We start from the raw sequence: 22,858 nt of genomic DNA, 5'->3' as shown, positions 1-22,858 counted from the left end.
TCATTTAAACATGCAACAGCATGTATGGTATTTACAACTCAAATATTTAATGGTAGATTTTTATTTTAACAAATGTATTGAAATAGACAGTTAAAATATGCTCTGTACAGCTGATAGTAAAATTACATTCCCAGTGACTCCCATATTCATTATCCCAGAGCTAAGAAAAAACAGAATCTCTAATATGTATCTGATAGGTACTGAAGAGGATAAGGGCCATGTACATTTTTTTTACTTTAAAATACAATTTTTTTTCACATGTGGTCCTAATTCTCTTTCATACATAAGGCATTTATGAAGGTCAGAAAAGAACGGCTTTTATCATAAGTTCTCATAAGTTTTGATATGATGCACATGAGGTATTTACACAGGATGTAATGGGTTGTATGCACAAAAGGTGACTCCACCTTAGTTTTCTAACACTATGTACGCATGATCATACCACATACCACTGTGGCTACTAGACACAGTTATGGGATAATCCTAACTTCCTGTCTGTAATTTAGCCAAACAGCAGTTTAGCATTTAGCTAAAATACAATTAATGTAGCACAAGTAAAGAAGAATTATAAAGTAAGGAATCTAAATGTCAGCCGCAGTAGCCTATATACATCAGGTTTGCTAACATTAGCTATCATAAGCTACTGGTCATTTCAGACCAAATAAAGCGATCTTGTAAACCTTTTATTTGTAAGAGAACTCACTTCTATTTTCTCTCTTAAAAAAAAAAAGCTTTGGCTGTAAGACAAGTATCCTACTGATTATATGTCCTAGCAACCACCCAGCAACCAACACAAACAGCCTTCCCACCACCTGCTAATGGCATCTTAGCATCATCTGGCCACAGTTTAATAATCATGTAGCAGCACATTAGCCACCACATTGAAAACCTTTTTTGCAAACAACAAACATACAGCATAGAGTTAAGCTGGCCTCCGTGTAATTGATAGCAAATAGCATAGGATACACAGGATCATTATATTGTGCGGGAGAGCCCAGTGTTTGAATGCTAAGTAGGCCTAATATTGAGGATATCATTTAAAGAAAAAGTTTAAATGGGAACACAGATGGGGGAAAACACTTGAAGAACTAACCAGCGGTGCCTTTGCACCACAGTGACATGAAAAATAAGATTTACAGTAGATCCACCACCTATGCCAGTTTTCATTTTTCTCAGTGTTTCCCGTTTGGTCGGACCGTTGATTTCTGGGTTGTGGTAGCCGAGAACATCCGAGCCAGTTCCTTCACCTGAAAAACACTCAATGTAAACTGGACCCGTAGAAGTGTGCATGCGACAGCTGAAAAAGGACCGTAATAAAACAAATTAGGTGTACCTTCATGCCAGTGGAGAAATCTGAGAGCTGTGCAGGTTCACAAGCTGTTCAAACAGAGGAAGGTCACTGTCAATCACACTTCTTACATTTTCCCGTATCTATTCATTTCCTGTGTTGAATAAGCCATTACACATACATGATTTGGGATCTTCCCGAGTTGTGGCTTCTGCTGCTGTAGGATTCATTTTAGTGGTAGCACCTGTTAAACCTGGCACCTTCTGTCAGAGGAAGAGACAAAGTTTATAATGCTACATAACTGATTACTACTTTGAATTTATTTCCTTTAGGGAATTCAGTACATAAATTGCTATAGATATAGATGATGTTATTCATTGATTCATTATTCAATATTTGTATTTTATAAAATATGTCAGAAATCAGCGAAAAATGCCCCAGACAATTTCCCAGGGTTCAATGTGTCATCATAGGAAAAGATGAAAAATGTGTCGCTGGAGTTGTTTTACTGTGAATGACTGTAGGCTACCTGTGATAGTTTCTGATCCTCCCTGTCTTTCTCTTCTTGTTGGACTGTTGTTTGCTGGGCTGTGGCGGCTGGAAACCTCCGAGCCTGAAGCTTCGCCTGAAACATATGAGGCAATTAAGTATCGCAATGACTCCTGGAGCAACTGTAGGACAGTTTGCATATTGTAACCTTTAAACAAGTTCACAAAGAAATAAGACAGGAGAATATAAGAATACAACATTGATCACTTTCTGTATTCCAGCAGACCTCTCACGTCTGGCACCATAATGAGGTGAAACATAAGATCTGCAGAGGATCTACAACCTGTGGTAGTGTTTGTTTCTCCCTCGGTCGGCCTGCTGTTTCCTGGGTTGTGGTTGCTGAAAACATCCGGGCCAGTTCCTTCACCTGAAAACAGGTTAAACATTCAGATCCAAATGACAATGACATGAACTATTAAAAATATGTTGTGATGAAATTGTTTTTGCTCCACAACATATTCCAGTAAGTCAGGAGGTTTCTGTACCTTCATGCCAGTGGAGAAATCAGGCTGAGCAGGTTCACCCACTGGGGAGAGAGACGACAGTGACAGCTTCATTTTCATTACTGAGCAATTTCCTGCATTGAATACACCATACTGCTACATACATGATGTGGACTCGTCTTTTGTTGTGGCTTCTGCTGCTGCAGCTGCTGCAGTATTTGTTTGGTCAGTACTTGTTGAGTCGGGCACATTCTGTTAAAGAGAGACAGATTTTTAATATTTGAGGGATTTGCTACCAAACTGATTATTGCAGTTTCAGTTTCAGTGCATGATCTTCTTGAAAAGTATCATTTAATGCTTGTGGTGTTATATATTACAGGGATTTCATCATCGATTAATCTGCTGGTTGTTTTCTAGATTAATCGGTTATTCTTTTTTTGTCTAACATGTCAGAAAACAAAATGCCCCTGTGTCTAATACCACGACGTAAAATATCTTGTTTTGTCCAATAAACCATCTAGAGCCCGAAGAGATTCAGTTCCCACTGATATAAAACAGAGAACAGAAGCAAAGCCTGACAATGGAAAAGATAGTAAAATGAAACTTCTGGACCAACATATGTCCTCAGCCCCTAGTCTGGCCAATGTACTTCCACATCTGGGCAGATTCCAGCTGTTATCCTCCAGTATTGGCTGACAACCAGAAGATTTTCTGTGTGTGCGCCAGACTGTGGCGTTAGCATCTGGAAATCCTGCTGTACGTGGGCCAGATTCAGGCAGTGAAACCGGGCGTATACTGAGCCAGAAGAAGACAAGAATGTGGCCCAACGATGGGCCGGATTTATTTTCGCTGTCTGGGGAGTAGTTTGAGTTTTTGTGTGAAAAGTGACAGATTATTTAGAGAGAGAGAGATTTTTAATGGCAATGCTTCCAATAGTTAATTAGATATTTCAGACTGGACTAAAGTGGCGGAAAGACAGTCCACCCCGACAGACGACACCGACAGACTGATGGACATCGCCATGGAAACACTACAATATAAGTGCTAGTACTGAACCTGTGATCGTTTCTGATCCTCCTTGTCTCTCTCCTTTGGTTGGACTGTTGCTTGCTGGGCTGTGGTGGCTGGAAACCTCAGAGCCACAGGTTTTTCCTAAAACATATGAGGCACTTAAGTATCCAGCGAAATATAGTAACAAGACAGTAACTTTAGTTTATATGAAGATGGTAAATTACTACCCAGAAGGTCAGGAAGAATAAAACTGGCAAAAATAAATACTACATCTGTACACTCTAATGAACCTATCACATCTGGCACCACAGCGAGGTGGAACATCTACACACAACCTGTGATATTGTTTCTCTGTGTTTCTCCTTTGGTTGATCTGCTGTTTCCTGGGCTGTGGTAGCTGAAAACATCTGGGCCAGATCCTTCACCTGAAAACATGAAGTGCAAGCTGGACTCAAGTGATAATGTCATGAGGAGGATTCTTCATGTTTGTACATTTGTGTCATTTCCTGTTTTATTTTGATGAGCTCCTTGTGTTTCTCAAGGTCAATTTTACTTCCTGTTTTCATCCTGTTTCCCTCTTTGTTGATTGCCTGCCCCGCCCTAATGTGTCACACCTGTGTCTTCCCCTCTGTCTTTGTCAGTTTGTTTTTGCTCCAGTCACATTTCTCCTGTGTCTCTTAGAGCTTCTGGTTTTTGTTCTTGATTTTTACCTTGATTCTGTTTCTGAGTTCTGCTTTGCCTGAGTTGTAAGTTTGTTTTTTCTTTATCAAATGACCTTTTTCCCCCCACCAAACCTCTTTTTTTGTCTGTCTGCATTTTGGTTCCTAAGTTTCTTATACCTGACAGATGAGGTCCTAATATTTGCTACACTATCAGCAAAGAAACCAGCCGTTAAAGTGTGTGGATAAATTCAACAACTGGGCTTCAAGGAAACCAAACAGACAAGTATGGGAATAAAAATGAGCAATTAGCTTGCTTGTGATGAAATAGTTTTTGTACCTTCATGCCAGTGGAGAAATCCGGCTCAGCAGTTTCACAATCTGTAAAGAAGGAAGACAGGAAGTGTTTAATTTTCCTGATTATTGAGCAGGTTCCTGTGTTGCATGCACCATACTACTACTGTACATACATGATGCGGGGTCTTCTTTTATTGTGGCTTCTGCTGTTGCTGCTGTTGTATTTGCTTGGTCAGTACTTGTTGAGTCGGGCACATGCTGTCGGAGAGACGGGATTTTAATGTTTGAAGCATTTGCTGCCAAACTGTCTACACCTGGATTAGATTAATTTTACACTGATATGAAACAGAAACTCAGCAGATCCCGACAATGGGAAAGATTAAATCAGTAGTCGCAGTTTCAGTGTCAGTAGGATTCATTCTCTGGGGACAATGAAAACCTATGGAAGATTTAATGGCAATGCATCCAATAGTCAGTTAGATATTTCAGACTGGCCTAAAGGGGGTTGGACAGACTGATGGACATTGCCATGGATACACTGCAATAGAGACACTAGTACTGTACCTGTGGTAGTTTCTCATCCTCCCTGTCTTTCTCCTTTGGTTGGACTGTTGTTCCCTGGGCTGTGGTGGCTGAAAACCTTCGTGCCAGAGGCTTCGCCTGAAACATACGAGACGCTTAATCCAACAAATAATAACAACACTGGGCTGTTTGCTGATGCCAACATGGTCCATTAGACTGTCTGTAGTATATTGTCTTATTCTGAGAGCACCGACCGCTGTTACTGGAGGGGCTGAAGAGAAAGGAGTTCCTTCTACGCTGGGATCTTGTTTAGTTGTGGTGTCTGCTGCTGCCGCTGCTGCAGTATTAGTTTGTCTGCTGGTCCTGGGTGAATCTGGGATGTTCTGTCAGAGAGACGTGGAAAATTTCTAATATTGAAGCATTTCACTTTTAAGTGCAACATGAAGTACATGCGATAAAGTCTTTTCCAGCTGGTTTTACACTTTACATCAATTCCAAGACAAATATCTACACAACTTCTATACAACTTTCTTGTAGGTGAAGATATTCATTGATAATTCTCACTGTTCATAAAGCTCAAAACAGAAATCACAGAATCCAGAGTTAAAAAAAAAAAATATAGCTGCAGTACCTCGCAGGCTCTCTCTGCTGGTGTCATGTTACTCATTTTTTCTCTCCTCATTTGAATTTTCTGCTGTAATTCAAGTTTCAGTCTCTCTTGTCTCGCCTTGAATGAAAGAACACACACACAGATGAGAAGAGCATCTTGTTAATACACCCTGTGGGATACAAAGTGCTGAATAAATGGAAACAAAATGGGACAAAAGCAGAAAGCATCAGGTGTGTCTGTCACAGCTACTTCTAAAATTGCACACTAACAGTTTTTAATATAATTTATGTCCTTTTATAGATCACACAAAGCCCCACTGAGCAACTGAAAATTGTAATATAGGGCCTTAAATAATGGTTTAATAATCACATTATCATTCCTGTCTTTCTCCGTCAGCTGCATTACTGTTGCTGAAGGTGGAGTTGATGGACGCTCCTCGGCGAAACCATTCACCTGAAAGATATTAATTAAATGGTATCACAAATTACACAATAAAGAAAATAGAACAGAATAGAAAGCCCTGTATTGAGTTTTTTCATGGTGAGAGTTTTCCAGTAAATCTGCTTCACCTGCACACCAGTGTAGAAATCTGGCAGCTGATTGGCTGACGGCGGGTACGTGGGTCTTTGGAAAGGCCTTGGTGGAATCGCAACCGCTGCAGAGAAAGGAGGAGTTCAGTTCCATCCTTAGCCGCTTTATTTTTCAGACTGTCGTGCCCACTCTTGTTTGGACTGAATCATAATCCTGTACGTACGTGATTTGGGCTCCTCCTTGATTGTGGCTGCTGTTGCTCTCTGATTTTCTTTCATTGCTCTACCGTCTGCAGTCTAATAAAGGCAAAAAGTCAGTTTATAAAAATGAAATTTAAAATATAGCACCTGAGGTAAACAGTTAAGTACCTGTGATAATGTTGGATTAATTCTTTTCTCCTTAGGTCGGACTGCCGGTGGTGGAGCCACTGGAGGCGCCGTACTCCTCTGAAAGATGTTAATCCGATTTACATGTCACTTTTCATTGTGTAATCACTTTCAAGTCAGAATTTCAACTGTCCGTGAATCTGCTTTACCTGTGGAGGGGTGGGGAAATATTGCTGCTGATGGCCCGGCTTTGACCTTGGGGTTCTTCGGAAAGGAGGTTGTGGAACTGCAAATGCTATAATTAAGGATATTGGCATTTTTAACCAAAATGGTTTTTAAGATTCAGAATGATTTTTCAATAATTTCATTTTGAATAAACCTTAATTCCTCTTCTGTACATACATGATATAGGCTCATCCTTGATTGTGGCTGCTGCTGCTCGCTGACTTCCTGTCGTTGCTCTCCTGTCTGCACTCTAATGAAGGCACAAAAGTCACCAAAAATACTTTAAAAGAAAACAACATTTAAAATGTAGCATCTAAAACCAACAGTTAAGTACCTGTGATAATGCTGGATTAACTCTTCTCTCCTTAAGTCGGACTACTGGTGGTGGAGGAATTGGAAGCGCCGCACTCGCCTGAAAGATCTTAATCCCATCTACTCGTTATTTTTCATTATCTGTCAATTTGAAGTCAGAACTTCATCTATTCATGAATCTACTTTACCTGTGGAAGGGTGAGGAAATATTGCTGCAGATGGCCTGGATTTGACCTTGCGGTTCTTAGGGAAGAGCGTTCGGAAGTGGCAAAAGCTGCAGTGAAAGAAGACGATCAGTCCCAGACTTAGCTTTTCTGGGGTTTTTTTCAGGTTTCATTACAGAACCTTGTTTTAACTGAATTATAATCTTGTACGTACCTGAATTGTTTCCATTGTTGATTGTGGCCGCTGCTGCTGCAGAGTTGGGACGGACGTTCCTGCTTGGTGGTTTTGGCAAATGCTATCAGGTTAAGGTGGAAAGTTGAAGATAAGTTGATAATACTGATTCAAGATCATCACACTGATGACTGACTCAATGAATGAATTAATGAATTAAATAATGATCTTTGGGCTAAATGTTAACACCAATACGCTAACATGCTCACAATTACAATGCTTACATGCAGATGTTTGACGAATACAAAGTCAAGTTAACTATCTTAGTTTAGCATGTTAGCATACTAACATTTGCTAAATAGCACTCGACACAAAGTGCACCTGAGGCTGATGGGAAGGTTGTTAGTTTTTGGTCACAAATCAAAGTACTGGCACAATTACAGTTATGACTTGATGATGGTAACTTTTTTAAAGTTATTGCCATTCATCCTGGGGGTTGCATTAATGTTTACAAAATTTGAGATTGTTGTGGAGACATTTCTCACAAATCTCATGGTGGCGTGAAGTCAGAAAAGTCATCAGGATTCATCCTCTGGGAACAATGACTGTCTGCACAAATGGTTTGCTAGAACTCAAACCTCCTCATTGAAAGTCAGTCTCTTCGCTGGCTGACGTCTCCGTTGATCCACTTTCGGTTCCATTTCCCCCAGCTTTTGCCAGTTGCCCTGCTCTGTCTTCTGGATCTTCATTCCCTTCGGGATGCATCCCTTCTTCCCCTGGTGAATTCTCAGGCCCCGATAAGTCGTCATTTTGGACCAACCACAAACCTGACAAACCTGGAGGCTCTGAAAACACAAACAAACCATAATGTTGCTTTAGAGTGCAATGAGATTTGTTGTTTTTTTTTCCTCTCATTCCAGTGTTTTAGCGTAGTTTATAAGTTTGTCTTGTTTGTGGCGATGGTAGGTCAAGATCCTCAGTTTTTTACCTGCAGGAAACAACAAAACCAAGTCACTATCCCAACTTCAGACATTCTCCTTTCAGTTCCACATTCTGCGATGTAATATGATGAAACCCTAACAACTATACACACCGATCTGTTCATTTGTGTACTTCTTTTTGGTGTTTTTGCAACTCTATCATATAATATTCACAATGTCAAAATTTGAATCAAAAATTATAGTCTTCCATGTTAATTCACCTTCTTCCCCTGTTCGTCTTCAGTAGTTACAACCTCCTCCGAATCTTCATCCAAGTTCTTCACAGGTGCCACCAGCTTGTGGCCCTTCAGCCTTTCAGTTGAAGAATGATTCTCCAGGTGGGTCGAACAATACGAGGCAAGACACACGAGGCAGGACTTCATTGCCTTCAGCGTCTGGTCTGTGTAAATGTCCTCCCCAGTGTAAATATCATCATCTTCCTCTTTAATCTTTTCCACCTTTTGCCGTTGGACGATGTCTCTCAGGACGATGTTCACATCCGGGATTCTGCTTAGAGGCTTCTTGCACATGGGACACAGGTCAGTGTACTCATGGCAGTGGTTCAGACATTTCTTGCAGAAGGAGTGGCCACAATCTGTAGTGACAGGATCCTCAAACGTTTCCATGCAGATGGAGCATGTTAGATACTCCTCCATTGAGCAGGTCTCACTGGATGATGCTGGAGCGGAGGCCATATCTGCTTTAAGAGAGCACCATGATGTAAATTAGAGAGATAATATGGCATTTGGGTCTCGGTCTATTCACTTTTGGCATTTCAAATGACGCTTTGTAATATTTGTCTGATAAAATGAAAAACACATAACTCAAAGTGATGAGACTACTGAATGTGATTTTGGCCACTGTTGCCACAGGTGACAACTGTAGGATAATGATAAATGCTCTAAAAAATAGCATAAGTAGTAGAGTCATTGATCTGACTGTTGTCTAATCAGCTACAGGGATAGCATATAATAAGACAAGTACTGTTTATATTTGGACACACATAAAGATACAGTACGTGAATAAGAAAGATGATCATGACAAGAGGTGGGGCTGCAACAGCTGCAGCAAACCAGGAAGTGAAAGTGACAAGCTTCCCTCTCTCCACCTATACCATGTGTTTTTTTTATATTCAAGGTATTACTTCCCTTTTAGGTAGAGCAAATATTAGAAATTTCATCTGAATCTCAAATATATTTGACATTCATTTTATTTATCTAATTCACTGGTTTTGGATACAGAGCTACTTAAAATATACTTTTTCAAGAAATTACTTTCCTATTCATTCAATTGGCAAATAAAAGAGACAAACATGTTCTCAACTAGACTGGCACTCATTTAAAGGCGTATCTCAGCCGAGGCCAAACGTTCCCACACAGCTGTCTAGCTCTTATGATAGAAAAATAAGGAAAAGGGAAATTCCTGCATCCGCCCAGTTACCAAAATTGAATGACTTCCCGTGCCCCATCCCTCCACCAGGTTTTGTGCAAATTGGTTCAGTACTTTTAGAATAAAAGAGGAACAGACTCACAGAACAGCCTATAAACTGTATATAATATAATAACATTATGTTAAGCCTTTTTTTTCTCTCTTTTTCTGGTGAGTCTCTCATCCAGAAAAAAAGCTATTCATCAGACATCATCATTATTTTCAATTAAAACTTTTAAATAATAACTTAAATTTTTATAGCGCCTTTCAAGGTGCCCGAGGCCGAGAACACAAATAAATAAAACATATAAATGAAAACAAGACGAGACAGAATAAGGATGGTATATTGGCAAATTATTTTATCTGCAATAGAAAAAAAAACTTATAATGCACCTGCAAGTCAGTTAACAGCGTTTCTTAGTTTGTGTTAAACAGACAAACCTTTTCATAAAATGTATTGATACGACGCCTACCTTGTGTCTTCTTCTGTGCTCCTCTGTTACCTCTCTGACTGCACAATGTGTCTTTTTTTTTTTCTGCTTTCAGTTTCGTTTCCGTTCAAAAGAGAAAACCCGCCAAACGCCCACTTCTTACTAAACCCACGTGTGATCACATGTTGTTGTGAAATACACCAAACAGACCTAGACCGGTGTCGCTCTGGTCCGTGGGCCGGAGGAGCACCAGAACATCCAGAAAGGTTTTAGGGATTCTCTTTATGAATGAATCATTCTTTCCCCCTCCTCGTGGAGAGCCGTCATACTAAAAACACTTAACTTTTGAGTGCCCTGCCCCCTACCCTCCCTACTACACCCCTGGAAATACACATCTGTTCCAAGCGGTGAATTAAAGAGACAGAAAAATAAAATATAATTTTTAAATATAAGATTTAAGAGATTGAAAAACACAAAGAAAAAAACAAAAATTGGAATAACACCACATGTAAGAAGAATACATAGTATGTAGACTTCACATCCCCAGCAGAATAGGTTTTATCATGACCAAACAAAATAGACATTTTAGACATAGACAAACAATTTTTATATATATATATTCTTTAACTTGTGAACCCTGGATTGCTTACATCCGTTTAAATCCATGCTCTCAGGAACTGACTCAAAAAGGTTTCTCCAAAGCACCAGTAGTGGTCGAAAACTCCACTACATGCCTTTTTTATTTCAGTTATTTCACTGGAAACATGGCCAATACAGTTACAAAATATAGTAAATTAATTTTCACCTTATTCTGCGGTTTAATTAATTACATCACAGGCTTTGTCCGCGCACACACTCCTCATGACTCATCCATTACCTGTTCATATTGTTTCACAGCAGAAATAATCAAAGGATCACCATTTTTATCATCTTGTTTTACATGCGGACTGAAATACGGGAAGAGCTCATCCCTGAACGGACACTCGGTAAAGGAGTAGATGTGAGACTGAGCCGTCAGATTGTAGAAAGAGACGAGACCTTCCTCGTAATCCAGAAACACTCCCAGCTTCTCAGGTTTCTCTTCCTGGGTAAGACGAACTGGTGGCGCTGTCATAGCTGCGTACTTTGTGTCTTCATAATGCACAGTCACCCAGTAGCCGTTGTCCGGGTCCACTGAGAGTTTCCCCTTGCGGTTTGCGTCGCCCCTTGCCACACCCAGATCCCACCCGGCCTTGTTGCTAACCTCCACCTCCCAGTATGACTTCCCAGTGGTCATGCTGTTGATCCCCAGGACGCTGCCAAACTTGTCGAACCTCTCAGGTGTATCATCGACTTCATGATTCTCCCCTCCATCTTTCACCTCTTTCCCATCATGAGAAAGAACAAGGCGTGGGTGCGCAGTGGTTGGATCCAGCTTTACGTCCACTGTTCAGTACAAACTCAAAGTAATTATATGATCTAAACAGTAAAGTCTTTATTTTCAATTTGGAAGAAATTGAATATATCACGTACCTGTAAACTTTGGAACTCTCTTAAGTTCTGTGGAATAAATAAATTGTTTTAGATCTACTTTTCTTTTTTACTCTTTTAACATTTAACACCATTGATTTAACTATTACCAATGGACGTCAGCTTCTCCAGCTCCTGTTGAATTTGTTCCATCATAATTGCTGTAGTTTTTCTCATGGTACCAAAAGACAGGGAGGTGTCCAACTCTACCTCTGCCCAGTCTTTGATGTCATCCAGGTCTTGAAGAGACGGGTAACTCTGAGAAACAGAAAGACAAAGAGATCAACCAACAGACAGCACTACCTAACAAAACTTCAGTAGATAATCCAGCAAAAAAAAAAAGATATAATAATATGCCACATTAATTGATTCAGAGGTCATTTTCTGTAAACTCTCATACATTCCTGCAAAGCTTGAAATTTCCTCTGACCTGCAGGAAATGGATGTGATCCTCAAGCGAAGATATTTCATCCAGCTCAGAGATGGTCGCCTTGAAACGAGTGATCTCTGTTTCCAGCTCCTTTTTGAGGTCGTCCGCCTCTTTCTCCAGAACCTGCCTCCTGTCCTTCAGCGGCTGAAGAACTCTTGCCTGGGCTTCCTCCACGATCGCAAGCACAGCGGTGAACACAACATCAATATTCCACCACTCACCGTCCAGCTGGTCCTGAAAACAGGAGAAAATTAAGCATTGTCTGTTCGATATTTGAACCTGTTTTCTTTTAACAACACATGCATTAATACTACATACGCTACGCCATATGGTATCATGTTTAAATTCTATTTCTACAAAAGTGTAACTGTACCTTTTAAGGGACTTGCACGTATCAAAGCCCCAGATACGGCATCAGTATGTGGGTATGACAGGATAATTACTTCACAGTTCCTCCATTTAACTTTCATAGTGTTTGTAAAGGCTAAACTTGACTGGTCTGATTGGCTTTTCACTCCAGGTGTGTCCAGGATCGGTAATGTTTGTTCCCCTTGCAGCTTACCTTGCACTTCTTTAGAGATTCAATAATCTCGCCCAATTGTTTTTCTCTCTTCTCAATTTTTGCCTCTAATTCCGTCTTGCTGTTGTCAAGTTGAACCTGTAGTAAACAAAAAAGGGAAGTCAACAACACAAATTTGCTGAGCAAACAGCTTAAAGTAAGTATCCACTGCTGTCAAGACTTGAATAAAAAATTATAGGGCTTTGCATATGTTTATTGACCTTCTTCTTCTCCCATTCATCTTCGGTAGAGACAACCTCCTCCGGACCTTCTTCCATACAGCGAACACAAATGCATCTGTGCTGCGTCCTGCTGTACAGCTCCAAGGGGCGTCCATGCTTCAGACAGGCCCTGTCATCCAAGTTCTTCACGGGTGCCACCAGCTTGTGGCCCTTCAGCCTTTCAGTTGAAGAATGATTCTCCAGGTGGGTCGAACAATACGAGGCAAGACACACGAGGCAGGACTTCACGGCCTTCAGCTTCTGCTCCGTGCAAATGTCACAGGCCACTTCGCCGTCCTTGCCAGTGTAAATATCATCGTTTTCCTCTTCAGTCTTTTTCAGATTTTCCTGATGGACGATGTCTCTCAGGACGATGTTCACATCTGGGAGTCTGTTTTGAGGCTTCTTGCATAGGGGACACACTCTGTCGGTGTAATTAAAGTTTAAGCTCAGACATTTCTTGCAGAAGGAGTGGCCGCAATCTGTAGTGACAGGATCCTGAAATGTATCCATGCAGATGGAGCATGTTAGATGCTTCTCCATTGGGCAGGTCTGACTGGGTGATGCAGCAGCGGAGGCCATATCTGCTTTAAGAGAGCACCATGATGTAAATTAGAAATATAATATAGTAGTCAGATCACAGCCTGCTCACTTTTTGCATTTCAAAGAAGTTCACTGGGGACAATTTGGCAACATTAGCTAACATTATCTACAGTAAGCTACGCAGCATACCAGACCAAGTATAGTTATATGGTATGGTTGTATTTATTGCTTTATTAATTCACATATTAAATTTGCGTGTAATTTCTTCTTTCAAAGGTTACATGTTTACACTAGAAATCACAGATATGGGCACTCGGGTCTTGTTGTTTAGTTTAATTTTTAACTTAACTGCAGACAGCAGTCTCCAATTAAAAAATCATTACCAGTGAATTACCATCAACACCTCAGTGTCCATGTGCAATTTAACCCCCTAGTGCGTCGTTGGCATCAAGCACTTCACTGGAAAAATCTATATCGAAATCTTCTATCTCAGTTGCAACAGCTGACTCCCTTTTATAGACTGAATGGACAGGACACAGGTGTGGTTTTGCAGGTAATAAAAAATTATAGATCACATTATATCTCATTGCTTATTTAGATTCATTTTTTACTGGATAAATTTTAAAAGTCAAGATGACAAAGCATATTTCATCCGCACTCTGATACTGTTGTAGCTCTAAGGCATTACAGGTGACACACCTGCTGGATATTTCAGCTGTGTCTGTGTGTGTGTGTGTGTGTGTGTGTGTGTGTGTGTGTGTGTGTGTGTGTCTGTCTGTTCGTTAAATGTCAATAGCAGAGACCGAAGTAATAACAAACAATGATCAGTGAAGCAGACAAAACTCTGTCTAACACACCACAGGACAGCTCATTTCACAACTAAATGTCTTACATTGTAAAGTAATGGAACAGTCATCTGAAGTAAAAGTGATAATGAGCATCAATACAAGAATATTATAAAAGAAATGTATATTTAGAGTAAATTGTTACCTTTTAGCTTAGCTATCCTTATCTCCCAGGCGTCTGTTTCGTACTCTTTACTCCTATGTGGTTTGTGTGTAGTTCCTTCCTTTGACACCTCCTCCTCCTCCTAAGTTTCATTTCTGTTCAAAAGCACATTCAGAACAAAGCCATTCATTTCCTTTTATTCAAAGAGGCATGCAAACAAGCTGCAAGTTCGTGTGTGTTTTTGTCTCCTGCAGGGCGTGTTGCATGTTGAGCAATAAAACTTTGGACTTGACTGTTGCTCCATGTAAAGCATATTTCACTGGCAGACTGAGAGTGAAATGAAACTATCATTTTCATTGTCAGTTCCTGATTCAAAAGCAGGATTCCAACACAATATGAAAGTACTGATATGTGTCATTTTTCGTACTGTACTTTATTGCATAAATACAGTGTTTGAAATTTTATTCAATCGTCTGAAGAAAAAAAAAGGGGGGCGGCAAACACATTTAACATTTAAACACTGAAATACTGTACTGCAAGTAGGCTCACACTATTCTTAAAAGAAATTACATCATTCACCGAAGCATAAGTTACATTCATACAAGATATTCTCAATGAGTAATTGGCCATTATCTGGATAAAGTTGAGTTTAGTGGACTGACATTTTTGCAGTTCTTGAGATTTACTGATTCTCTAAATCTGTTCAAATTACTAACATTTGAATTGCTCATAATGATTGTTTAAAAAAAAAAGAAAAGAAAGAAAACTATGGTAATTACTTACAGTTCAACAGGGAATAAACAATCTGTATAGCCATGCGCTTTTTCACTTTCTGGCGGAGAGTTAAATAAGATCATTAGCACTGTTTTTCTGTCTGTTTAATATAAGGCTAGCAGTCGGTTAGCTTAGCTTAGCAACAAGTTTTGTATAAATTAAACAGACTAAATATAATGGATTAATTACTAAGATTTTGAGGTGCTACTAGATCACAGTTGACAGATTTCCAGTCTTTATGGTAAACAAAGCTGTAAGAGGCTGCTGGCTGTAGCCTTATATTTACTGTACAGTTGTGCAATTGGTATCGATCTTCTCAGTTAATTCTCCAATGAATGTATATTTTACAAAAGGCGAAACTATTCCTTTTAAAGCAAACACACCATCAAACTTGTTATATGCTGATGGATTTTTTTAAAAACCTTTTTAGAAAAGAAAAAAAGGCAAATAATCTTTGTTCCATCGCTCTCGAAGGTGAATCGTCAACGTCCGTCCAGTTTTTACGACATAGTAGTGTGTAGAAATCTCTGTAGAGACAAGGGGAAGACTGAGTTAAAGGACCAGTGGTTGTGCAGTGTTTCATGTCAAAAAAAGGACAATAAGTGATTAATCAGATTACTGATGTATTGACTTGTGAGCATGGTGCAGACCTGTAGGAAGTGGAGGTTGTCTTCAGTCTGTGAGAGCTGCTCCAGCTCAGCGTTTTTCCTCTGCAGCTCGGAGATTTCTTCTTCCAGCTGTTTGATGAGCTCTTTATTTTGTGCCCATGCCTCTTTTGGATTTTCTCCACTGCGGTCTACAGAGATCTTGATTTTCTCAACCTTACTCAGTCTCTCTTGAATTGCTTGCTGAAGTTTTAGCCTTCTCCATTTTAGTTTAACCTGTGGGAAAACATGATGTCAGCAGGGCTACAGTTGCACGTGACAAGCTACAGACACAGTGTAATGTATATAAAATGAAACCAATGCTCATGTCATTGTTGCATTGTTCTCTCATTTTTAATCCTGACCACACCCTGATCACTGAGCTCAGTTTGGGCTTGATAGCTGATGCAAAACAGATCTGCTTTTATGTCATTGTGAGACCTTCAACAGGAAAGCTTTTTCAAAGAGCAATTTATTGTGTATTTCCTCTTCAAAGATGCTATGTTTGTTCTGTAATCGGGGAACAAAGTCTATTTGTGTACGTATGAAATAAAATGTTTGAGATAATTGCGTCATTCCAGTGGTTTTTGCTCATTTCTTACAATTAAGACCAGATGTTGTGTAAACTTTGTTGTTTACTGTCATACAAATTATGTTTATACCATTATGAGAAATTTGCTGAAAGCTTTCAGGTTTCTTAGCACCACCACAAACATGAAACCATAAACATATACAAGCTTTACCACCAGCTTTGTAAAACAACAGTGTACAGGCTTCCAGTGTTCTGTATCGGTTTCATTCGTTTCTGAAAATCAAATGTTAAAAGCAAATGGAGTGATTTAAAGCATTGTGATATAAAGATGTGGATGGATGGATTTACAGCAAGACTATGTGACTTGCTGAATAACAGCCACTGCAGCTGGCAGAGACAGTGCTGGGATGATGCTAAAACCTAAGGTGCTTGGATTTTAGATAAACAGTATCAGTAGCACAAGTGGAAAAGAGGCATAAAGTCAGCAAACTGACTTGCCAACATCAGCCTTCATAAGCAAGTGGTCATACCAGACCATATAAAGCTGTAGCAGCAAAACCCACGAGTGTTTTCTTTCTTTTGAATTCAGCTTTTAATTTGAAAGAGGAAGGCTATGTCATTAATGATGATTAAGTTCCTCATTTTGCAACTTTTAATGAGTGTCCAAAGTTTGGTCTGGCAAAATCTGTCTATCCTGTTGGTGCTTTTGTTACACAACAATAATGTGGGGCTTTTTATTAGACTTTACCTTCTTTTTTGTAGCTTCTTTGTCAATAGGAATAATGTGATGGCCTCTATGTTCTGTCTGGGCACACATACTACAAATGCATGTTCGGTCACTCCTGCAGAACCTCTCTAGTTGCTTCCCATGCACCCTACACACAGAGTCCTCCAGGTTCTTCACCACGTTGATCAGAAGATGGCGCCCAAGATCTTCACTCTGGTAATGCGGCTCCAGATGAGTGTCACAGTAGGAGGCCAGGCACACCAGGCAGGACTTGACTGCTCCACGACACTTCGCTGGGCAGAAATCACAGGGAACTTCCCCGGCTTTTAAAGGCCCAGTTGCATCCTCAGTCTGTGTTGTTTTGTCTGTTTTGAGCTGTGGCCTGGTGAGGAAGAAGGCCTTGCAGAGGGGGCACCGACAGGCCCCATGGATCCTCCAGTATTCTCCTATACAGCCCAGGCAGAAGCTGTGTCCACAGGGGAGGGAAGCAGGGTTGCTGAACTCATCCAGACAGATGCAGCATTTAGGAGGCTCTGACATTAGGTCAAAACTCAACGTCTGTCTTTGCATATGTGTACACGTACATGCATGTAACCTAGCTGATGTGGTGTGGCGCTAGCATGCAGAGATAATAATGTATTCCATTGAATGCTGAATCCAGTGTATCTGTAGAGAAAACAAAGTATTATATTAGCTGCAGTTAACACATTTTCAAGTGCTAAGGGAAGTGGATTAGGGAGGATGAGTGATGACTGTGTTTTGTTGTTACAAGTCCTCACAGCAGCCTCAGGCATCAACATAACCGCAACACAGCTGCCTATAACTTTCTGTTTCACTCTACAGTAGCTTATTATATGTAAAGCTGCTTGTTAAGGTTAATACATTTATTGATAAAAGACAACATATGAATATCAGTTTGGCAAGTAAACAGGGACCATCGACGACACGCTGTGTGGTGATCAACACAGGCTAATCACACCTCTATTAATAGAACAGTGGCTAATAATGTCACACAGACACAAATAAGTCCCTTAGATTAGAGCCTCAGCCTCTCATTAAGCTTAATAGCAGTGGAGTCAGGGTGCATGATGAAGGGAGGTAGAATTAAAGGTGAAAACTATAGAAAGCCTATGACCCCCATCAGGGTCATCACACAACACATTTACAGTACATTTATAAAGGCTAAGAGAAATAAAATCACCTACTCAATATGCAATTTAGGTGAGGTTAGTCGTCAGTGGGGCATTCACTTACATCATACTGTATGGGGCAATAAAGGAGTCTCGTAAATGGTATGGTTAAGAGCAATGACGTGTGGTTTTAGACCAATCAAACTGCAGACTGAGTCAGCTGAGTAGTGTGACAGCTGCTGGGCGTAGGTAACATCATTCTTTGTCCATAGTAAAGAGAGGAGCATTGACTTACAGTCATTATGTTACAGAATTTGCCATAAATTCACAAGAATGGATTATCCTGCTTATACTGATCAAAATCAGCACTTCATTTCTTAATGACGAAACACACTGTATCTTCCTCTAGCACACCTGGGCTGAATAATTTCCATCATCTATGAGTATTAATCCCAGTCTGTACATGATGTTCATTCAGAAAAGTGGTGAGAATCCTACATCAGAGTCATGCCGTGATTTCAAAATAGTAAACATCCTCCGGCCAATCAGAATTGAGGATTCTCTGTGATGATGGTTAATGATTGATTCAAAATGGCCTGTTGATTCCTAAAGTTGCCAGAAGTACATACAGCAATAGTATTTTAAGTTAAACTATACAGTATTTCAGGTTGTGGAGTTCTTAACATGTCAGTCTAAACATCCTGAGTGGCTGGGATTATTCTTTTCCTTCATAAACTTACATAAACTAATAAACTGTAAAAATATTCTATGTCAACTTTGCACTTCCATTTGACACAGGTCTACAGCGAAAAATCAAAAGTTTACTTCTAAATCTCAGACCATTGAAATGAAAACAGAAAACTCACATACCTTTCTTTTGCAACTACCAGCCCGTGTTTCCTGAGGCTGTTACAGTGTTGAGTTACACTCCTGTCTGTTGTTTCTTCCTCCAAACAGGTGTAGACACACCTATCACTGCTGGGAACGAGGGCGGCCCTACTGGACTCTGTCATTTCCTGGATGCTCATAAACTCATATAGATCTGATAAAGAAGGGGGTGGCGCTTTCTCATAACAGTTCAGCTGAATCTCCAAATAGGGCAACAAAACCATTCAAAATGTTTATTTCAGCAATGATGCAAACACACATTCATGGCTCTTAGCACTGCCAAAAAGTGACTGACCTACACTCAGTACTTAAGATATCCTGTGTACACATATCAAGAGGACTGAAGATGCTGCTGCTGTGCTAATGTGCTAGTAGAACTAAAAAAGGTCTACACCCCAATACAAGTGCTGTGTTTCTGTATTTCTATATGATTCTACATGTATCATCAACAGGTGAGGATGCTTACCTTTTGCATTGGAAATATAGTTTTACCCATAATCTTTTAGCATGATATCACATACATAACATAAAAGTGCATATTTAACACTTTCACATGGCTTTCATTTTAAAAACAAGTCAGCTGGGAATGGACAAGTTTTCAATCAATCCACGAAGCTGACATTAGCTTAATTAGTAAGCAATCTACGGCTGATGAAATCTGATTGCAAATCAGAATTTTAGCTAGCTGAATCCAATGGTCGACAGCTAGAAATCAGTAACTGGCTTTTTTCTTATCACTGACTGAAATCAAGAATCCATTGTTCCAAAAAGTTATTAAGAATTTACAGTCATTGTATTATAAAGGGAATATATGCAGTGCAACACAGATTTTTAAAATTCATTTAAAATTGGTCATTTCAGAATATTTTCACCACTATCATGTTTTATATGCTCAAATATTGGTTACAGTGGGTTTGATTTTAGTGGACCTCACTGAAATTGTGAGTTTTGACCTTACAGCAATTCTATACTGTTCAGTTATTCTTTAGCTTTTTCGAGGGAACGAATGAGAGATAAGAGAGATGCTCGATCTTGCATAGACCTGATAATCAAGGGCTCAGATTTCTTTGCCCTGCTGAACAGATAAAAGTAGGGGAAGAGTTTCCCTGTGAAAGATTCTCTTGTGAAAGAGAAAATGTGCAGCTTCTCATTAATATCGTAGAAAGAGACCCTGCCTTCCTCATAGTCCAAATAAACTCCCACATATTTTGGCCTGGGACACAGGTGGAGGACAGTGAAGGGTGTACAATGAGCTTGATAATCAAAACCCCTCTTTCCTATGGCAAAGAATCCATTTTCTTTTTTCAGGCTGACCCTCCCTGTTCTATTCACTGTTTCCTTGGCAACACCAACATCCCAGTTGTTTCTAAAGCCCACTTGGACTTCCCAGTAGTGCCGTCCAGAGGTGAAGCCGTTCTTCCCCAAAATCATGGGAAAGTCGAACCTCTCTATGTCATCAGACGATGATGAGCTTGTAGTTTTGTACTTCAAACGTTTCCCAAATTCAGTCACCACAAGGCCGCAGCCAGCAGTGGCTTGGTCAAAGGTGACTGACTCTGAAAAAAATAATGTTCGTTAAACCTGCCATCTTTAGTAATAATAGTTGAATTAAATCTTTGAGAAAAGTGAACATTATCTCACCTTTATATTGTCTCATTTTGGTCAGTTCTGTAAGAAGTGGCAACACAGTTATGGGACATTCATGATAATAAACATCATCACGAATGAAGCAAATGCAGCATATTTACCCGTGTTTGTCAGAGTTCTCAGTTCTGCTATAAAAGTCTGCACAAGATGAGACATGGCTCTCCTGACTGTCTGCACACACAGGTCTGAGTAAACCCTGGTTTTTGACCAGTCCTTGGCATCTGATATGGTGTCCAGGGCCTTCAGAGTCTGAAATGATTCACAAACACATGATCGTGAGTGGCATATCGCTATATTTATTTTTTTTAAAAACCAACCACTTGCATCCAAGCAGACATTTTTTTGTGTCTTGAAACACAGGCACAAAAAAGCTGAGTTCACATAAGCAGCAGAAGTCGCATTCATGCCAAGAGTTAGAAGTGAAGATCGATAACACTCTCATATCTGTGTAACTATATATATATAATATACTTAGAGCCAGCAGCAAATTAGCTTAGCTTAGCTTAGCATAAAGACTAGAAAGGTTCTGTTTCCAGTCGTGTTGCCTTGAACCCTCCTTGCATCTCTTCCTCTTAAGCTAGAGGAACCAACTGATAAGGAAAAGATGCAAAGGAAAAGAAACTATTTATTTATTTATTTAGCACCTTTTGCATTTAACAGACCCATGTTGTAAACACTGCATCATCTAGCAGCAAACAGTTGTGGCTCATGGGGGGGGGGTGTTGTCTAACCTGCAGAAGTTGAAGGTGGTCGTCATTTTGTGACAGCTCCTCCAGCTCCGACTGCTTCCTCTGCAGTTCTGTGATTTCCTCGCGCAGCTCTTGAATCACCGTTTTGTCCTTTTCTTGTGATTTCCTGAGCTTTTCCTGTATGTTCGATTTTATTTTGGTATGCATGTCTCGTACTTGATTCATTAGAGCACTGAAGAGCTTTTCACTGGCATCAATCTCTTTCTGTACTTTCTCCTGTAACCATAAATCATGTCATTAGCAAAGATTTATATTAAATGGCAGAATCAGGCACATAATTTTCCTCAGTACTCACTCTGCTCATTTCGGAGGAAGCTGTAAATTCCTGAATCTTTTGCATTCTTTCCTCAATAATCATTTTGATCTTTGCATTTTTGGCCTCAATATTCACCTAAAATGAAGAATTTCAAGGCAACAAACAATATTAAATCAGTCAATCCATCATTCAATGTTCAGTTTATTCTTTTTAGCATTTAACAAAATAAACTAGGATTTAAAAATGAGGTGTCTTACTCTCTGTTGAGCCCCTTCTTCTTCCACAGACACTGTGTCGTGGTCTTTGTGGTCTGTCTCACTGCACAGCAGACAGATGCACACCTGCTCGTCTCGGCAGAAAAGCTCCAGGATCCTCTCATGCTTCTCACACATCCTCTCCTCCAGGTTCTCCACCGGGTCGATCAGCTTGTGTCTGACGAGGGAAGGGACTCTGTGGTGAGGCTCCAGGTGGGCTTCACAGTATGACGTCAGACACACCAGGCACGACTTCTGGGCCTTGAACTTCAGTTCTGTGCACACATCGCACTTCACCTGCCACGGTGCATCAACGCTTTCAAGCGTCTCCACTTTCCTCCTCTTTATTTGGACTGAAATGTCCTCGATGACCGTGTTTGTGGAGATCTCAGGCCTCATGTAGAATCTTTTATTACATGTTGGGCATTGGCATAACTCGCTGTTGTCCCAGTGCTCGCTCAGGCAGGTCTTACAGAAGTTGTGACCACACGGTGTAGTGACTGGGTCGCTGAAGATGTTCAGACAGATCGAACACTGGAAATGATCCTCTGTCAATGAGGCGATGATACTGAATGATGACATTTTGGGATCTCTGTGGAAGAAAATGTGATTTGTTGACTTTATATTTTTTTCTAATTCAGGCTTTTTACATCATGTACAGCTGAACTGAACAAGGAAAACAAGTTTCAAAAAGTTATATAAGTTTTTGGAAGTCTATTTTTAGGTTGTTTACAATGTCAATACTGACCCGCCCAATGAGTCACTTTCATGTGAATAAGCTTGCACATCTTAATCCTGCATTCACATTCTTACAGTTCTGTATTTTAAAAGCAAATACAGCAGAAAAACAGCAAAATAAGATGAAGGAATGACTCACCCGACTCTCCGTAGTTCTGTAAATCCCAGACACCAAAGCTGTCTTTCACACGAAGGAACATATGCAGTAATTAAGGCACTGCAAACAATTCGGTGTTCATGTCTCACATGGGAAAGGATACAGACGAGCTGAGAAGCTGGTGCAGCTCCAGTCACTTCAGTGGGTGTGGCCAAGAGCGACATCATTTTCATGAAATGAAACTTAAGTGTATTTCTTTTGTGA

The 22,858-nt window shown here is 40.1% G+C and overlaps 4 protein-coding genes across 6 annotated transcripts; all 4 read right to left on the bottom strand.

Moving 5' to 3' along the window:
- Positions 1–45: 45 nt before the first annotated feature.
- Positions 46–10,182, bottom strand: LOC111661714 (uncharacterized). The gene is made up of 26 exons (XM_023415370.2): positions 9,991–10,182; positions 8,311–8,786; positions 7,748–7,954; positions 7,152–7,233; positions 6,962–7,047; positions 6,796–6,882; positions 6,639–6,711; positions 6,446–6,531; positions 6,279–6,356; positions 6,134–6,206; positions 5,949–6,034; positions 5,749–5,832; positions 5,401–5,496; positions 5,024–5,152; positions 4,812–4,907; positions 4,421–4,505; positions 4,291–4,331; positions 3,627–3,716; positions 3,337–3,432; positions 2,445–2,532; positions 2,323–2,363; positions 2,121–2,204; positions 1,818–1,913; positions 1,470–1,551; positions 1,334–1,377; positions 46–1,247 (listed from the first exon to the last, which is right to left on the bottom strand). Exons 2-26 carry the CDS (start codon positions 8,782–8,784, stop codon positions 1,173–1,175), a joined length of 2,559 nt encoding a protein of 852 aa, XP_023271138.2. The 5' UTR covers positions 8,785–8,786; positions 9,991–10,182; the 3' UTR covers positions 46–1,172.
- Positions 10,183–10,639: 457 nt separating this feature from the next.
- Positions 10,640–15,431, bottom strand: LOC111661712 (E3 ubiquitin-protein ligase TRIM39-like). Of its 3 annotated transcripts, XM_087176368.1 has the most exons (8): positions 15,355–15,431; positions 14,201–14,313; positions 12,668–13,254; positions 12,450–12,545; positions 11,888–12,121; positions 11,568–11,715; positions 11,461–11,487; positions 10,640–11,373 (listed from the first exon to the last, which is right to left on the bottom strand). In XM_087176368.1, the coding sequence occupies exons 3-8, from the start codon at positions 13,247–13,249 to the stop codon at positions 10,808–10,810; spliced, it is 1,653 nt and encodes a 550-aa protein (XP_087032494.1). In that variant the 5' UTR covers positions 13,250–13,254; positions 14,201–14,313; positions 15,355–15,431; the 3' UTR covers positions 10,640–10,807. The 3 variants fall into 3 exon arrangements, with proteins under 3 accessions (XP_087032494.1, XP_023271137.2, XP_087032493.1); XM_023415369.2 differs by lacking the exon at positions 15,355–15,431 and having other exon boundaries at positions 14,201–14,484; XM_087176367.1 differs by lacking the exon at positions 15,355–15,431 and having other exon boundaries at positions 12,668–13,251; positions 14,201–14,484.
- Positions 14,573–19,235, bottom strand: LOC147818624 (E3 ubiquitin-protein ligase TRIM47-like). The gene is made up of 4 exons (XM_087176369.1): positions 18,836–19,235; positions 16,857–17,501; positions 15,583–15,813; positions 14,573–15,459 (listed from the first exon to the last, which is right to left on the bottom strand). The coding sequence occupies exons 2-4, from the start codon at positions 17,403–17,405 to the stop codon at positions 15,433–15,435; spliced, it is 807 nt and encodes a 268-aa protein (XP_087032495.1). The 5' UTR covers positions 17,406–17,501; positions 18,836–19,235; the 3' UTR covers positions 14,573–15,432.
- Positions 19,236–19,689: 454 nt separating this feature from the next.
- Positions 19,690–22,746, bottom strand: LOC147818623 (E3 ubiquitin-protein ligase TRIM39-like). Its single transcript, XM_087176346.1, has 7 exons — positions 22,637–22,746; positions 21,763–22,351; positions 21,545–21,640; positions 21,232–21,465; positions 20,602–20,749; positions 20,495–20,521; positions 19,690–20,409 (listed from the first exon to the last, which is right to left on the bottom strand). Exons 2-7 carry the CDS (start codon positions 22,339–22,341, stop codon positions 19,832–19,834), a joined length of 1,662 nt encoding a protein of 553 aa, XP_087032472.1. The 5' UTR covers positions 22,342–22,351; positions 22,637–22,746; the 3' UTR covers positions 19,690–19,831.
- Positions 22,747–22,858: the final 112 nt, after the last annotated feature.

This window comes from Seriola lalandi, unplaced genomic scaffold, assembly GCF_002814215.2.
Source record: "Seriola lalandi dorsalis isolate HSWRI2012SDOR001 ecotype SW California unplaced genomic scaffold, Sedor1 jcf7180002054549, whole genome shotgun sequence".
Classification (NCBI taxonomy): Eukaryota; Metazoa; Chordata; class Actinopteri; order Carangiformes; family Carangidae; genus Seriola; species Seriola lalandi.
Note: the sequence above shows the minus strand (reverse complement) of the source record. Positions and strands in the feature narration are given on the sequence as shown.

Bases quoted from the DNA above. Each gene is read 5' to 3' on its own strand.
- LOC111661714 (XM_023415370.2), bottom strand. From the start codon at position 8,784: ATGGCCTCCGCTCCAGCATCATCCAGTGAGACCTGCTCAATGGAGGAG. The intron at 6,532-6,638 runs GTATGTACAGAA...CCTTAATTATAG, and splicing joins CAAGGATGAGCCTATATCAT to CATTTGCAGTTCCACAACCT. The intron at 6,035-6,133 runs GTACGTACAGGA...CTTTCTCTGCAG, and splicing joins CAAGGAGGAGCCCAAATCAC to CGGTTGCGATTCCACCAAGG.
- LOC111661712 (XM_087176368.1), bottom strand. From the start codon at position 13,249: ATGGCCTCCGCTGCTGCATCACCCAGTCAGACCTGCCCAATGGAGAAG. The intron at 11,488-11,567 runs GTAATAGTTAAA...TTTATTCCACAG, and splicing joins GGAGAAGCTGACGTCCATTG to AACTTAAGAGAGTTCCAAAG. The intron at 11,374-11,460 runs GTACGTGATATA...TGTACTGAACAG, and splicing joins GAGAGTTCCAAAGTTTACAG to TGGACGTAAAGCTGGATCCA.
- LOC147818624 (XM_087176369.1), bottom strand. From the start codon at position 17,405: ATGCAAAGACAGACGTTGAGTTTTGACCTAATGTCAGAGCCTCCTAAA. The intron at 15,814-16,856 runs GTAAAGTCTAAT...GTTTTCCCACAG, and splicing joins AAGAAGCTACAAAAAAGAAG to GTTAAACTAAAATGGAGAAG. The intron at 15,460-15,582 runs GTCTGCACCATG...TTGTCTCTACAG, and splicing joins ACAACCTCCACTTCCTACAG to AGATTTCTACACACTACTAT.
- LOC147818623 (XM_087176346.1), bottom strand. From the start codon at position 22,341: ATGTCATCATTCAGTATCATCGCCTCATTGACAGAGGATCATTTCCAG. The intron at 21,641-21,762 runs GTAAGACACCTC...TCTTCATTTTAG, and splicing joins AAGAAGGGGCTCAACAGAGA to GTGAATATTGAGGCCAAAAA. The intron at 20,410-20,494 runs GTGAGATAATGT...TATTTTTTTCAG, and splicing joins CAAAATGAGACAATATAAAG to AGTCAGTCACCTTTGACCAA.